The sequence below is a fragment of the Mchenga conophoros genome, linkage group LG23, assembly GCF_057382185.1.
Source record: "Mchenga conophoros isolate Kocher_MC1m ecotype Shallow Benthic linkage group LG23, M_conophoros_male_GT1.1, whole genome shotgun sequence".
NCBI classification, from domain to species: domain Eukaryota; kingdom Metazoa; phylum Chordata; class Actinopteri; order Cichliformes; family Cichlidae; genus Mchenga; species Mchenga conophoros.
In genome coordinates, this window is record NC_140547.1 from 43,515,452 (window position 1) to 43,531,167 (window position 15,716).

At 43.3% G+C, this 15,716-nt stretch overlaps 1 protein-coding gene and 1 long non-coding RNA gene across 2 annotated transcripts; one reads left to right on the top strand and one right to left on the bottom strand.

The window, feature by feature from the left end:
* Positions 1-6,734: 6,734 nt before the first annotated feature.
* LOC146548018 (uncharacterized) lies at positions 6,735-9,568 on the bottom strand. The gene has a single exon (XM_085264825.1). It carries the CDS (start codon positions 9,492-9,494, stop codon positions 7,158-7,160), a length of 2,337 nt encoding a protein of 778 aa, XP_085120951.1. The 5' UTR covers positions 9,495-9,568; the 3' UTR covers positions 6,735-7,157.
* Positions 9,569-12,309: 2,741 nt separating this feature from the next.
* Positions 12,310-14,471, top strand: LOC146548019 (uncharacterized). The gene is made up of 2 exons (XR_014890727.1): positions 12,310-12,407; positions 14,303-14,471. It is a non-coding gene; the product is annotated as an uncharacterized LOC146548019 (long non-coding RNA).
* Positions 14,472-15,716: the final 1,245 nt, after the last annotated feature.

The following is a 15,716-nucleotide window of genomic DNA, read 5'->3' on the forward strand; positions in this document are numbered from 1 at the left end:
TTAGCCAACAGGCTTCAGTTCATCTCTAGATGGTTTAAACACATCTTCTTAGATGAAACCTGGATAGATGTAGAACAGGCACTATGTAATAACCTAGAGATTTCAGACCTACCATTTATCAGCTCAAACATCAAACGACATGAATGCTTTAAAAGCATCAATATCAGCTCTTCTCTGACAGCATGGTGGGAGTTTCTAAAATTGACGGCGTCTTCATTAATCCCATGCAAACGTACACCTATCTGGAACTATCCGGACATATTACAAAACAATAACATGATAAACTTTCCAGTTTGGAGTTATAAAGGAATTAAAAACTTGGAACATATATTGGAAGGAACAGACTTTATTTTATTTGACAGACTAGTTACACAATATGGGATCAACAAGAAAATACTTTTGGAATATCAACAAATTAAATCCATAGTAAAAAAAAGAAATTTAATTCCAGTGAAGCTGAATTACAAACACCACCAAGTGTGGTACAATTTTTTAATCTAACCCCCCCCCCCCAAAAAAAAAAAATTATTGTCTAAAATATACAGCACACTTTCTAAAGTAGATGAATCAATATCCCTTCCGATTGCAAAATGGGAAGCAGATTTATCAATCAGCTTAGACCAAATCCTTTGGTCTCAGATATGCTTAAAAACCTTTCAATGGATCAGAAATCCCAGTTTGCCATTAATACAATACAAAATATTACACAGAGTGCACTATACTGGTCATAGGATGTTCAAGATCGGCTATACGTCTTCCAACAACTGCTCACACTGCACAGCAAATACACCGGACAATTATATCCACGCTCTTTGGTTCTGTCCACCAGTTCAGAAGTTTTGGCGCAAGATATGTGAAGACTTATCAAAGTGTCTGAAATGTAACATTCCAGCCTCCCCTTTAGTATGCTTGCTGGGCAACTTGGATGAGGTCACTACAGAAATAAACACAGCCCACGTTGTTTTTACGGCCCTATGCATTGCCAAGAAAATGGTCCTCATTAACTGGAAAAATAAAAATAATCTTAATTCTAACCAATATAAAAACCATCTAATAGATCACATTAGTCTTGATACAGCCTCTGCCATCACATTTGATCAATCCCTCTGGACTACTTTGATTGGCTTCATCACCTAGTGGGGGTGGGGAGTCATGGTTTAGTTCTGCCTTTGCTATTGTGGTTGATATGGGGGTCGGGACGGCCTTAGGGCATCTAGGGATTCCCTAGGGACGTTTTCCCTGTGGCCATGACCTGGTAAGGGGCTCTGGTGGCTCTTAGATGGTGTTTTCCTTGTGGCTGCTTACAGCGGAGATGGGGGAGGGTCTGTGCTGGTGGACGTTGGTTACTGGCCTGGTAGCCTGGCTGCCCCTGGGTGGGTCCGGGATGGGCGTGGAGGCTTGGGGGTCTGGGGGTGCTCCGCCCCCAGGCTGGGGCTCTGGCTGGGCCTTGGGGCCTTGGGTCCTGGTTGTTGTGTCGCCGGGGTGGTGCATGGGGGCTCAGCCCCGGAGCGGGGGACCTCTGGTGCATCGGCCTGAATGGAGGGCTCTCTAACTGGTGGGGAGGCTGTTACATCTTTGCAGGAGGTCTCCTCTCTACAGGAGCAGACTCTGCAGGTGGGGGAAAGATATTGGAGAGGTGGAGAATGACTCAACCTGGGTGTCTATTGTCTTGTGTAGTCTGGGAGAAGATTGGATGACGGGGTGGGTGCATTTTTCTCTGCAGTGGGGTCGGGTGGGCTGTCCCGGACTCTGTGGGGCCGGGTGGTGCTGCTGCTGTGGGTTCCGGTCCGGATGGGCCTGGGCCCTCTTGCCCCGGTGGGTTCCAGAGTGTGGGGGTGCCTACTGGGGTCAGCGGGGGAGCTTGGGTGTAAGACTCCACCTCTCTGGGGACATCTCGGGCTCTCCGAGGTGTGGAGACCTCTCCCCCCTCGGCACGCTCCCTGCCGGTGGCTGGTGTTGGTGTGTTGGTGGTTCTGGGGGCGACTGTGGCTCAGGGATTTGGGAAGCCTCGCTTCTGTCAGTCTGCCCCAGGGCAGCTGTGGCTACAACTGTAGCTTGCCTCCACCAGTCTTATGAATGTGAGAGTGAATGAATAGTGGAATTGTAAAGCGCTTTGGGTGCCTAGAAAAACTCTATATAAATGCAATCCATTATTGTTATTCGTTTTGGTGTCTGGGGCGGGGCGCTCATGTATGTACCGACTCACTCCTGGTGGCCGATTGGCGGGGCCTGGCACCTGTGGCCCAGCTAGGCCCCTTACGGGGGGTCGGGTGCCCTCAGGCCTCTCGGCCTGATACCCGGTCTTCTCTGGCACAGCTGGCTGCTGGCAGAGCCCGCGGGCACATCACTGCAACCCCCTCTGGCCTCTGCTCCGTGGCTGCTGGGTGACCTCTCGTTTGGGGCTCTCCTCAGCTCTTCCCAGGAGGGTGGCACGTTGGCCCCCTGGTGGTCCTCCTCGGGTCCTCGTACTCTGGGGCCTCTGGATGTCTGGGGCCTGGATCTCCTCCATACCTGCTTCATGCCCTGGGGGACGGGGCTATGGCTCCCCACACTCCCTAGCAGATCGTTACATGGAGAAACCTTTTGAATACAAGCGTGCTGATCCACACAGGTGTGTACACAGGTGTTCACAGACACAAACTACACCTTTCTTGGCTGCTGCCTGAAAGCACATTGTGCGCTGTCGATCTTGCGTGCTGTAACATAACATCTAATATTTGGTATCTACTGTTATCTACTGTTAGCTGTTTTATTGTGATGGTGCTATATTTATTATGTTGCTCTTTCTTGTTTGTTTTCTCTTCTGTTTTTTCTTATCTCCATACAGGTGATCCAGGTGTTTTGTTTGTTTTTCTTTTTTTCTTCCCCCCTTTCTCACCGTCTCTTCTCCCCTCTATTTTTTTTCTCCCCCTCTCTTTCTTTCATTCTTTCTCCCTGTCCTATCCCCCAGTCATGTCTGTCCCATCTGTAACAACCAAAAATCAAATCAAATAAATATATAATTATAATAAAGGTCAATCAAATGGCCCAAACGCAAGACCGTGATGATCCAATTGGTAAAGTAAAGCCGCTTGGCATCTTTCTTGGCCTTCAGACAACAATTCTGATGGCTAAAGATCCAAACGGGACAGGCAAAAAAAAAAAAAAAAAGATGAGTCAGTGAAGCAAACTGATCAGCTGTCTTATTGTGTCTTTTGTGTGTTTGGTTTTGTGTATTCAATGAACCGAACGCCGTCTTTACTGCACGAGGGTGTGACCATCCACATCCTTTCATCTGTCCACTGTCAGCCAATAATTTTATAAAAATCTGGCCAAGTCTTCCAAGTGTGCGTGCTTTTCCTTCTGACCAGATGCAGATTTCTGTACCATCACTTTATTGCCCTTATACTGTTCAGCACACAGTGTATGTGCGCTAAAACAGAAACTGTTTCACTGCTTCTTTGTAGTGGCAGGTTACAAAACATCATAAGATGCTGAGTGGCCATACAAGATGGAATTTGGTTAGCAACAACTCTCTGAGGCCTTTACTGTGAAACACAACGCTGTCTTATCCGGTTAACTTCAAGATTTAATGTGGGATTTTTTTGTAATCCAAGACATAATGCCAGGTCAACTCATGCTTTGAACCTAATCTGCTCCAGAGCAAATCATGTTCCAAATGTGAGATCAACAGGTAGAAAATCACCACCTACTAACCAGTAAGACCGAAAAAGAACAAAATAAATAAAATCCCCGATCCTGGAAGATCCCTCAGACCACTGTGTGCAGAGAGTAGGAGGGTGTAATGTCTTTGTCTTTCCATGATGAGCAACAATAATGAACATAGATTCTCTACAACAACTTTATTGTTTTGGAAGTATTAATATATTATCCCAAAACTTCTACATTTAACCTTTTAATCAGACCAGCAAAAATCTAGTATTGAATTTTAGCAGCAGTCATAAAAAATTATTTGCTAAAAGCATTTTTGCAGCTGAATATTTTAAATTACAGTTAACTTTACTTTTTGGCTGTTTTACCTGTAAGACATTAAAATAACATGCTAAGGTTTAATAGTCTATATGGAATACACTCTGAGGCCTGGGCAGTGTTGTGCTAATAAGAGAAGGTTTGTGTGTGCAGTGAAACAGTAATTTTTTGTATTTCACAATTTATTGATATGTTTGATCCTTTCTGACCTGCGTTAATGAAGCAGTCATTAGAGCACCATGTCCGCTACAATAGTTCTGTAGTTTGATGCTTGAGTCGTTGCAGACTTGTTGAAACTCCCTCACCCGTCAAAGCAGCGTCTTTGTTATTCGAGTCCAGCAGATGGCAGTGTTTCACTGTCATATGACGGCTGTCTGAAGCTTCAATATGATTGTTCGTTTAAATTAGATCGTTTTATACAATAGTTTGTGTTTGCTAGGTTTGCTATGCAACAGTGGGGAGGAAAAACTCCGTTTTAACAGGAATATCTAGACATGAGTGATTACTGCAGTGGGGCACTATCTGTGCTATCTATAAGAAATGTTAGCAACAATAAAACTCTGAGGATCAGGGCTCCATTTCACTCCAGTGTTCAGTGGCATTTTAAAAGAGTGAATACCGACGCTGAATGTCTTTGTAAAGCAAAAGCACTTTGTTAGCCTTTACAGAGCAAAGCTATGGATCAATGTGCAGTGAAGAAAAATCCAGGTGGCCAGTCTGTCCTTTCCTAACCAATCACAGAGCTCCTTACATTGTTGCGCTGGAGAATAACTAAATATAATATAAAGATGATATTGAAAATAATCTTTTGTAGAGTCACTACTTAGTGGGCAGAGGACAGTTATCACTTTGCTGGATGCTTTAAAGTCACATGTTCTGTATTTGCAGATTAACAGGATATTAACAGATTAACAGCTTTCATTAGACTTCATATGATAATCAACAGTGAAGTGTTTCTCTTTCAGTGTTTATTCTTGCTCATTGAATGATCTCTGTTCAGATAATATGCTGCACTCATCTCATGTTTCTTTAAATACGGCATCACTTGTCCAGCTGTCAAACTCTGAAAGAGTTACAGTTTCACCACTGAGCACTTTGAATGGTTATTCTTTTATTTAAAAGCACTTATTCTAGCTGCATCATCAATACGACAAAAACTGTGACTTTAGCAAAAGTTTATCTAAAAATATTTAGGGGGAAATGTTCCTACACCCCTCATGTAAACGTTACACCTCCAAAAGGGAGAAATAATCAGAATAAGGCGTAATCATTGTCTTGATAATAATGACCATGAAAATGAAACTAGGCCTACCTTTAGTTCAGCACACTCAGTGTTGCATAAAGACATGCGAACATGCCATCATCCATTCTGGAGCCTACTTTTAAAAAGAGCGAGCTGTTTATTCTGGCTGAGTAGCAAACAGAACCAACCATGACAACCTAAACTGGGAAAACACTTGGAAACCTTGAACACTGGGAATATGGAGACACAGGGGGTAGGTGAACAGGCACTCTGACAAAGGACAGAGGAAAACAGAGACAATATATATAAGACAAGAAGTAACACAGACACCCTTTTCGGTGACAAAAAAGAGAAAATATCCAGTGAAAGGCAGTTCTCTTGGAAAAACTGCCTTATTGATGTCAACGGTCAGAGAAAAATGTCTGATAGGAAGGCAACCGTAGCTCATACAACCATTTGTTGCAACCAAAGAATGCAGAAGAGCGTTTTGGTCAGCTAAGAACAGGAAATTGAAGCTACAGTTCTCAAAATTTGACATGAGAAGATTGGATAAATGTTGCCTGGTCTGATGAGTCTTGATTTCTGCTCTGACATGCAGATGGTCGGGTCAGAATTTGGCATAAATAGCATGAAAGGATGGATCCATGCTGCCTTATGTCAGCTGTGCAGACTAGTGGTGGTGGTGTCACTGTGGGGGGGGTATTTTTTTGCTGAAACGTTACATAGTGAGTGTGTGTGTGTGTGTGTGTGTGTGTGTGTGTGTGTGTGTGTGTGTGTGTGTGTGTGTGAGTGAGAGAGAGAGAGAGAGAGAGAGAGAACAACTTGAAACAAACTGCAGCAATAATGGCAAACTAGTGCACAGTTATGTTTACGTGAGCGTTATTTTGTATGCATTTGTACAGTTCCATAACTGTGAGAATACATTGATAGCATTTAACTCTAGTAACAGGCATTTGTACCAGTAAGCATGAAAAAGTAGGGAAAAGAACTAGTATGTAAGCACTGACTAGTACTGTAAAGTATATGTGTATATAGGTCAATCGTGGCTCAAGAGTTCGCAGTTCATCCTGTAATTGGAAGGTTGCCAGATTGAGCCCCGCCTCCGACAGTCTCGGTCGTTGTGTCCCGGGGCAAGACACTTCACCCGTTGCCTACTGGTGGTGGTCAGAGGGCCCGGTGGCGCCAGTGTCCGGCAGCCTCGCCTCTGTCAGTGCGCCCCAGGGCAGCTGTGGCTACAATGTAGCTGCCATCACCAGTGTGTGAATGTGTGAATGACTGAATGTAGTGTAAAGCTCTTTGGGGTCCTTGGGGACTAAGTAAAGCGCTGTACAAGTACAGGCCATTTACTGTGCGTGTGTTTATGCTCAAGTGTATGAATAAATTAGTCAGTTTTAAACAGTTGCAATTTAAACAGTAGAAGAGTGGCACTATATTTATATATTTATAAAGAATTTCAAACAACAATTAATTGATGCTCAAAGCAGGTTTATTTAATTAATATCCAGATTTCCAATTAGTTCCGAATTCATTCAGCAGCAAATCACATCACCAGTCACTTCAAGGCTGTATGTATTATTGTAAGGTAGACCCTACAATAATACATACAGAGAACCCAACAATCATATGACCCCCTATGAGCAAGCACTTTGGCGACAGTGGGAAGGAAAAACTCCCTTTTTACAGGAAGAAACCTCCGGCAGAACCAGGCTCAGGTCGGGGCGGCCATCTGCTGCGACCGGTTGGGGTGAGAGACTGAAGACGTTTGTTGTAGGTCTGATTGAAGGACTGATGTGATGGTAAGTTGTCTGCTGCTCCGCTTTGAATATTGAGAGATTAGTTGATGGATTTCAAGCCAAATTGTGCCCAAGTTTAAGACCACATTCATTGGTTGTTTTTGTTGATGTTATTGTTTTGGGCTTTTTTTCCACAAGAATTTCTAGCTCCCCTAGAATTCTGGCCACCCAAACGATGATTGCTGCTGAGAGAACACAAGGTTTTGTCCCCCTGTACTATTCATGTCAGTGCAGGGGGTTCTCCTTGAGAGGCCAGGGTGGAAAAAGGGATGCTTCAGAACCTCCGAGGGTGTTATGCGCAGATTTGCATCCAAGGCCAACATTTCTTTGATTAGCCTTACAAATAATGTTTGGCCATTTTCCGGTCCTCGCCTAACTTTCAGCAGTTTTTCGAGGTCATCGAGACACTTAAGTTTTATATATCGAGTTTCCTTTGATCGATAATGTGTCTCGTATTGAAATTGTTCTTGGGTCTTAAATGTCCAGCGCTGTTTGTTGTAGTTATCCTCGATGAAGTAGCAGTCAGTGTACAAGCCAGACTCTAGGAGATGATCTGGTAGCTGACCCTGGGTTTCAATTATGAATTTTAAAACATCATAATCGTCTTCCCCAGGATAGAGAGGCACCCCTGTAGCAAGCTCCACAGCTACCAGCCCCAGAGACCACATGTCGATTGCTTCGTCGTATGGAATGCCAAGCATAACCTCAGGTGCACAATAACCAATTGTCCCCACACGGTCACCAGGAATCACTGCAGAAGCAGGACATGCGAGGCCAAAGTCTATGAGTTTGACTTTGACGGGAGACTCACTGTGGTTCAGCACCATGATGTTTCCAGGTTTGAGGTCAGCATGCACTATTCCCACAGAACCCAGGTGGAACAGAGCATTTGCGAGCTGATGCAAAATTGGCCTGAGTTCTCTCATTGGGAGACCTCGGTTATTCCGGTCCCCAATGTAGTCCCACAGGCTTTGGTCAAGCAATTCGAAATTCAAGCAAATGCGCTGTCCATCGAGGAAATAGTCGTTCCATTCCACAATGTTGCACCTGTCTGGATCCAAGCGTCGTAGCTGCTCCAGGATGAAAATTTCCAGTTTTGCCTGGAGCAGAATTTCAGGGTCGCTCTTGTTGACTTTAATAGCAACGGTTTTGTTGTTTTTTGTATCGCGACATCTGGTTACCAAACCAAAGCCTCCTTCTCCAAGGAAAGCCTCTACCACGTGGTGATCTCCTAAAATGGTCCCTTCCGTTATTTGAAGATCATCTTCAGAGGCAGATGGGTTGGCTGAGGTGTTGATGTCTCCTTTTTGAGGAAATTCAACTGAGTTTTGGAAACTGCAGCTGAATTTTTGCAATCCATGACTTTTCCAGCTTGAAGGCTGCTGAGAGAGCACAAGGAGTTCTCCCCCTGTACTATTCATGTCAGTGCAGGGGGTTCTCCTTGAGAGGCCAGGGTGGAAAAAGGGATGCTTCAGAACCTCCGAGGGTGTTATGCGCTGATTTGCATCCAAGGCCAACATTTCTTTGATTAGCCTTACAAATAATGTTTGGCCATTTTCCGGTCCTCGCCTAACTTTCAGCAGTTGTTCGAGGTCATCGAGACACTTAAGTTTTATCGATCGAGTTTCCTTGGATCGATAATCTGTCTCGTATTGAAATTGTTCTGGGGTCTTAAATGTCCAGCGCTGTTCCTTGTGGTTATCCTCGATGAAATAGCTGTCAGTGTACAAGCCAGACTCTAGGAGATGATCTGGTAGCTGACCCTGGGTTTCAATTATGAATTTCAAAACGTCATAATCGTCTTCCCCAGGATAGAGAGGCACCCCTGTAGCAAGCTCCACAGCTACCAGCCCTAGAGACCACATGTCAATTGCTTCATCATATGGAGTGCCAAGCATAATCTCAGGTGCACAATAACCAATTGTCCCCACACAGTCACCAGGAATCACTGCAGAGGTGTTACATGCGATGCCAAAGTCTATGAGTTTGACTCTGACTTGAGACTCACTGCGGTTCACAACCATGATGTTGACAGGTTTGAGGTCAGCATGCACTATTCCCACAGAACCCAGGTGGAATAGAGCATTTGCAAGCTGATGCAAAATTGGCCTGATTTCTCTCATTGGGAGACCTCGGTTATTCCGGTCCCCTATGTAGTCTGACAGGCTTTGGTCGAGGAGTTCAAAATTCAGGCAAATGCGCTCTCCATCGAGGAAATAGCCGTTCCATTCGACAATGTTGCACCTGTCTGGATCCAAGCGTCGTAGCTGCTCCAGGATGAAAATTTCCAGTTTTGCCTGGAGCAGAATTTCAGGGTCGCTCTTGTTGACTTTAACAGCAACAGTTTTGTTGTTTTTTGTATCGCGACATCTGGTTACAACACCAAAGCTTCCTTCTCCAAGGAAAGCCTCCACCATGTGGTGATCTCCCAAAATGGTCCCTTTAGATATTCCAAGCTCATCTGAGCCGAAGGATGGGTTGGCTGACATGGTGTAAAGTTTGCGCTGTGAATTGGTGAGAAACAAAACTGAACTTGTTTTGGTTTCTCTCGTAAATTGCTCTCAAAGCTTCTCAAAAGGGTTTTAGTTGCTGCAGGTCAACGTCCGTTAAGCATAAAGTAACAGGTGAGCGCTTCTATTTATAGGTTTTGGATCAAAGCAAAGTTATGACGTCAGAAAGGATCAAAGCAAAGTTATCACGTCACAAGCGATCGAAGCGATTCTAATATGTGCGCATGCGCACATATGAGAAGCGATCGAAGCGATTCTAATATGTGTGCATGCGCACATATGAGAAGCGATCGAAGGGATTCTAATATGTGCGCATGCGCACACGTGCTTGCTTGTGTAATATTGTTCACAGTAAACTTGACCCTAATCAATTTAATATCAGTCAATCAAAGAAAATGTTAGTTTTGGAAAATTTTAAAATGACATAACTGACAGTTAAAACATTTTTTGTTCATGTATTTGTATTTGTATTGTCTTCGGAATTTTTTTTTGCATACCACGTCAAGCTTTTCTGTATATAGTCATGTCGTAGATTTCGGAGCAAACAAGAAACTGAATTGGATTTTAATATTGCAGTGCTTGGATTTCGGATTTGGTGCTTAAAACTTCTTGAAACTGTAACCGTATTTCATTCACCACAAAGAACTATCTGATTGAATAGTTTTCTTATCAGATAGAGAAATAAAACGAGTCGCAAAGTCTAAAAGCAACATTTCTCTGCCTGGGCTGTACCTCTGCACGTTAGTCTGTTTCAGTGTGTGACCCCCCACCCCCTCCCTGATCAGTCGGGGGTGAGTGCGCTAATGTGCCTGGAGGCCGTTTTAATGAGTGTTTGCTGGAAAACGAAAAATACAAGAAGGATTTGTACGTTTTCACAACGGGGGAGTTTGCGTAAGTACTAGTAAATAATTTTCTCGAGTGTGTACGTTACACATGTTATTTGTTTAAAATTGGTATTATTATTTTGCTAGCTAGCAAACTCGCGGGACAAAGGATTGAAGTGCACTCAGTGCGATACAATACGGTGACGCCATTCTAACAGTTAGTTATTGCAGGGTAACTTGTAGAATATGCTGTGAATTGAACCAAGATTACACAGCAGTAGCAGTAATACGAGTTACTTCCCTCAAGTGAAAGCGTTAAACGTTAGCCCGATGCTTAACTAGCCAACGTCAGGCTTTCTGATTGAAGGCTAAAAGCGACGTTGTCACCAAGTAAACAGAATATTGATGATATTTTTGTGTATCGCTGCAGCCTTTTCAAGTATTAACCTGGTGTCTTTGGGAACAGCTTAGGGGGAAATGACGGTAATATGACTGAACCATATGGGAAGAAAGAATAGGCACTTTTTTGTGCTAGCGAAGTTTCCTGGCTTTCATTCAAAATCTGTTTCTCATTAAACAATTGAAACATAATGGCTTCGAGCTGACATTGAGGCCTGTGGGGCACTATCAGCCACTGAGACAGTAGACAAGTGACTATTTCACACTTTAAGGCTGCCTGTTTATTTAAGGGAGATGAACAGTACATTCTAACTGTACATAATAATATCAATGATGATAGATTAAATAAATGGGTTTTTGAAAGACGCTTGTGCATTTTTAAAGTCTAAAGTGTTGAATTGATCTGAGTATGTCATGTGTTCAAAGCCTCTCCCAGTCAGTGCTGTTCTCTATGCCTGTCTTACTCTACATGATGTTATTAGCACAAACACTTTAAAGGTGATAATTAGGTCTACAACAATAACACAGACTGCAATGTAGTTAAGCGTCTTACAGTTAGTTTTGAATGAATGAACTTAAAAAACAACACAAGCAAAGATCTGTCTCCTCCTGTTTTTTGTGTCACATAAGAAAGAAGCATCAATATCTGATGAGAAGACTTATTCATTTGGCCTTTCACGTGGTCTTACTCAGGTGATGCGAAGTGAAATATGCATCCTTTTTATGGCAATGTGCTGGAAAATGTTGAAAATGGACATTAAACGTGCTTACAAAGTGCTTGAATTTGACCCTGAAAGGTGTATGAAGCCAGAAAAAGTCACACTTGGAGTAAAAACCTCTCATAGCAAGTTAATCATATTCAATTGATTTGATGCTTTCAGCACAAAATTTAGCCACACAGTCAGGACAGCGTCTGATTTACCTTCATCGGTAAACGTGTTTATGCAGTACATAGTAACAGTGTGGCTGAGTCCTCTGGTTCAAATCAGTTCCAGTACATTTGGAGATGTAAGTCTTAACCTTTCACATGCATCGGGAAGGAAAAAACATTTAATCTGCACAGTACTGCCGAAGTGCAGCGATACATTGTGAAGTGCACATTTGCATTTGTCATACAGTACCGAGCAAAAGTCTTGAACCACCCCCTTATTTTTTCGTGTTTTGCCAGGTCAGTCTGTGTTAACGGTGTTATTAACTGCATTCTTCAACTAAAGAAGTGAGAACAAATGATGTGGGCTTTTGTTTTTTTGCAATAGGCTGCAAGTAAATGTGTACAGATACAATTTAAAATTGGTTCTTTGTTAAGTTTTCTGGTCCTTTCCGTGACTTAGGTGTCTGTTTATGTTTGAATGTTTCAGAGATTAGTGTGAAGGGTCTTAACAGACAAAAAGTGGTCAAATACAAGCCCTGGATTAAAAATCAGAAACACTTTAAAAAGCCTGGAGAGCTATTCCTTAATACCACTTTAAAGATTACAGGGAAGTCCGGATCCCTGGAAGCAAATGAGGGATGGCTCAAGACTTTTGCACAGTGCTGTACATGTCATGTTCCCTGTTTTATAGCTCAGCTCAAACTGACACGTTCTCACTAACTGCTTCTCATTTTCTCCACAGTAAACTTTGACCACTTCCAGATACTGCGGGCCATCGGGAAAGGAAGCTTTGGAAAGGTAATGCAGCCTCCATTTTTCACGCCACTTGTATATTGTTTGCCCTTAATTACCCACCACGGTCGTCATCTCTAAAGAATCAGTGCAAGCGAAGCGAAATGTGCTGGGATTACACTTTAGTTCTCGTGTGCTGCTGTTATTTAATAACAGTTATAAATGCAGCTGATGTAATTATTTCTATAAAGTCAGTTAGAGGAGAGCCGATTTCTATTTCATCTCACTCAATCTAGGTGGGAATTTTGACCCCACGTCTCAATTTAATTACACAGCAGCAAAATTCTGCGGCTCTATTTGTCATCGCGCTCAACGGTTGGGCTGAAGGCAGGAGGAGAACTTAGTGTGTGTGTGATACACAATTGGGGCTGCAGAGATTGGAATAGTTTACCTTCATTTGAAATATCACTGCCCTGTGCACATTGTTGGCTTTAAAATTCAAACTTAAAGAGTTTGTAAGTAAACTGGCTGAGATGAGACAGACGATGCACCGGGTCCTCGTCTGAGTGCGGCCCGATGTCCATGTTGTCATTTATGAGCAACACGAATGCCACAACAAAGGAAGACGTCGCAGCGATGATGTATCTGTGGCTTTTTGTCACACTTGGAAACCACGGTGTTGTGCAGCTATTTGCCTTGTTGCAGGGTTTTAAAAAAACTGCAGTTTTGATTTTAGTGAAAGACACCGTCTCATGACTCATTGAGTGCCGCGACTGACAAGCCAATCCGTGGCCTGCAGTCTGACGATGTCACATTTCCTGACTGCTTGGAACCCCGACTAAGTCGTCCTGTAGCCCACATCATAATGTTTCCATCTCTCTGCTTGACTGCAGGGATGCTATTTTTTGCATCACACTCCTATTTCAAAAGGTCAGTTAAAGCCACATAATTTCGTTTCATCTCCCCACAGCACTTTCTCCAAAGTCTTCCCTGAATCATTTAGATGTTCACTGGCACTTGAGATGGGCCTATACATGTTTCTCCTTGAACAGGTAGCTACCCTATGTTAGCCTAGCTTTCTATCACTGATGCTCTGTGTGTATGCTGCTGCCTCTCGTCTCGTGTTACTTAAAAAATTAACCCCACAGCTTCAATAACCGTATCTAAAAATCTCTCATTGAAAGTTACGGTTGAAGGTTTGGAAACATTTTGGGGTAGCCAGTGTTAAATAGAGACAGTGCCACATTCTTTATCTAGTCATTGTAATGAAAGAAGCACATTAAAAACTATATGAGAGTTTGCTTTTAACAAGCATGTAATGACTCTACTTAAAAACTGAAAGTAGCATTTTGTGGATGTTTTCCCTGCTGCCCGATCCCATCAGTCTCTTAAAGCATCATTTTTTATGCGCCCTGGTGTGACAGTGGTTTCATGGCGCTACAGGTTACCTGAGCACATCAGGTATATTACGGTTGAAAACAAGTGCCCGGCCTTCCAGTGGGTGGTCGACCCCTCGTGCACAGCTCAGGAGTCTAAACGACCCAGCAGTTATGGACATGTGTGTTTTTGGTGTGCTGTCCCTCCTTCTCCCTGCTTGCAGGTATATCTGTGTGTGTGTGTGTGTGTGTGTGTGTGTGTGTGTGTGTGTGTGTGTGTGTGTGTGTGTGTGTGTGTGTGTGTGTGTGTGTGTGTGTGTGTGTGTGTGGATGCCGGCGTTTCTGAGAGCACCTGTTTACAGGCACCTTCAGGCCTGGTGGGTGTGGCCCTGCCAGGTGGTTGGCCACACCTGAAGACCATCACACAGCTGATCAAGCCTTGTCGGAGGAGCTACTTAAGAATGCGGTGGCGCTCTCTCTGACGCTGGATCATTGCGTGACTTCACGTTAGTCTCTCGGCCAGTCAGTACGGATAGTCTGCCGCATTGTATGTGTCTTACGGCTGCCTGTTTGTTATCTCCCCAGGAGAAGCGTGGAGACGAGAGGGCAGCGAGCACGGGGTGCTCAGACACTGAGGAGCGGAGACAAGGAACACTAGCACTGGGAAGAGGACATTTCACGGGAGTCGGGAACGCACTGCGGATTTATTGTTATTTTCCATTCACTGTAAATAAACGCACTGCTTGCATTCAGAGCTCCGTGCCTGGCTCCTCCTTCCTCACATCCCCACGGTTGACGCTGGACAACCGTGACAAATAGCTGTTCTTAGATTCATTATTAGTTCAACATTGACAAATAGTAGTTGACTAATATCAGGAGCCAAAAAGAAAACAAAAAACAAACTAAATAAATATTTCAGACGCTGAAAATAAATTATTACGGTCGTTTAAATTTGCTGTCAGCAAGTTAGGTCTAATACATGTAGTCAATCTAATGAATCAATATTACATGTAAAAAGTACAGAACTGAAAATGAAACTAAAATATAACGGTAAATGAACTGGTTCTTGTATAAAACCTTTCTACTCTCTACAACTTGCCTCATTCATGCACTCACTTTTTTCTATGCTTTTTCTCTGTAAGTGCTTTCTATCTAACATTAATACGCATTCATCCTCCCGATGGATGCATCGGAGAGCAACTTGGGGTTTGCATCTTGCCCAAGGATATTTGGCATGCAGGCTAGAGCAGAGGGGCATTGAACCAGCAACTTTCTGATTAGTAGGTTTCCTGCTCTACCTGAGCTACAGACACCCCAATTTGTGGTGTTCTGGAAACAACACGTTCTCATCCCAACAGGTAACGATGCTATGTGACAAATCATCGGTATGTGTAAATGTGTTTTTTGTTCTGATCATGAATCGCTTTGTAAAACAAGACCTGATAGGGTTAAGGTTAAAGTTATGGTTAGAGTTAATGTTAGGGATAGGGCTGGAATGGACGGCTGGAGCCTCTCCTCCAAGTGTGTGTTACTGCCGCGATCAGCATTCTGTTGTATGCTTTTCTCTGTAAGCGCTTCGAGCCTGTACTTTTTTGCTTTAGCTGAGTAATGAAGTTGAATCAGTACTTTAACTTTCACTGGAACAATAGTATTTTTACTTCTACTTAAGAATGTCTGATCTTTTGCCAACTCTGGCTGTCTCTCAGTCTTGGAATACCCACTTGTTGTCCAGCGGTGTCCTGGGAATATGGGAACTAGACAGACTGGGGAAACAATGGGAGGAGACACAAAGATGGAATCACTTTTACCATCTTTTATGTATTTGCTGGTCGTCTTATTTCTTCTATTTTGCAAGCACAGTGTTGCAATCATTGTCTTTGTGGTACAATGACACAGGTAGAATGCAGGTGTTTTCATGTAACACGATGCCAGAAAGATGAGTAATGTGTTTTGAAGAGAAGATAAAACATCATGTTTGAACAAAGATAAGCAGCAGACA

What these genes read in the sequence shown, in the direction of transcription:
- LOC146548018 (XM_085264825.1), bottom strand. Translation starts at nt 9,494, where the DNA reads ATGTCAGCCAACCCATCCTTCGGCTCAGATGAGCTTGGAATATCTAAA.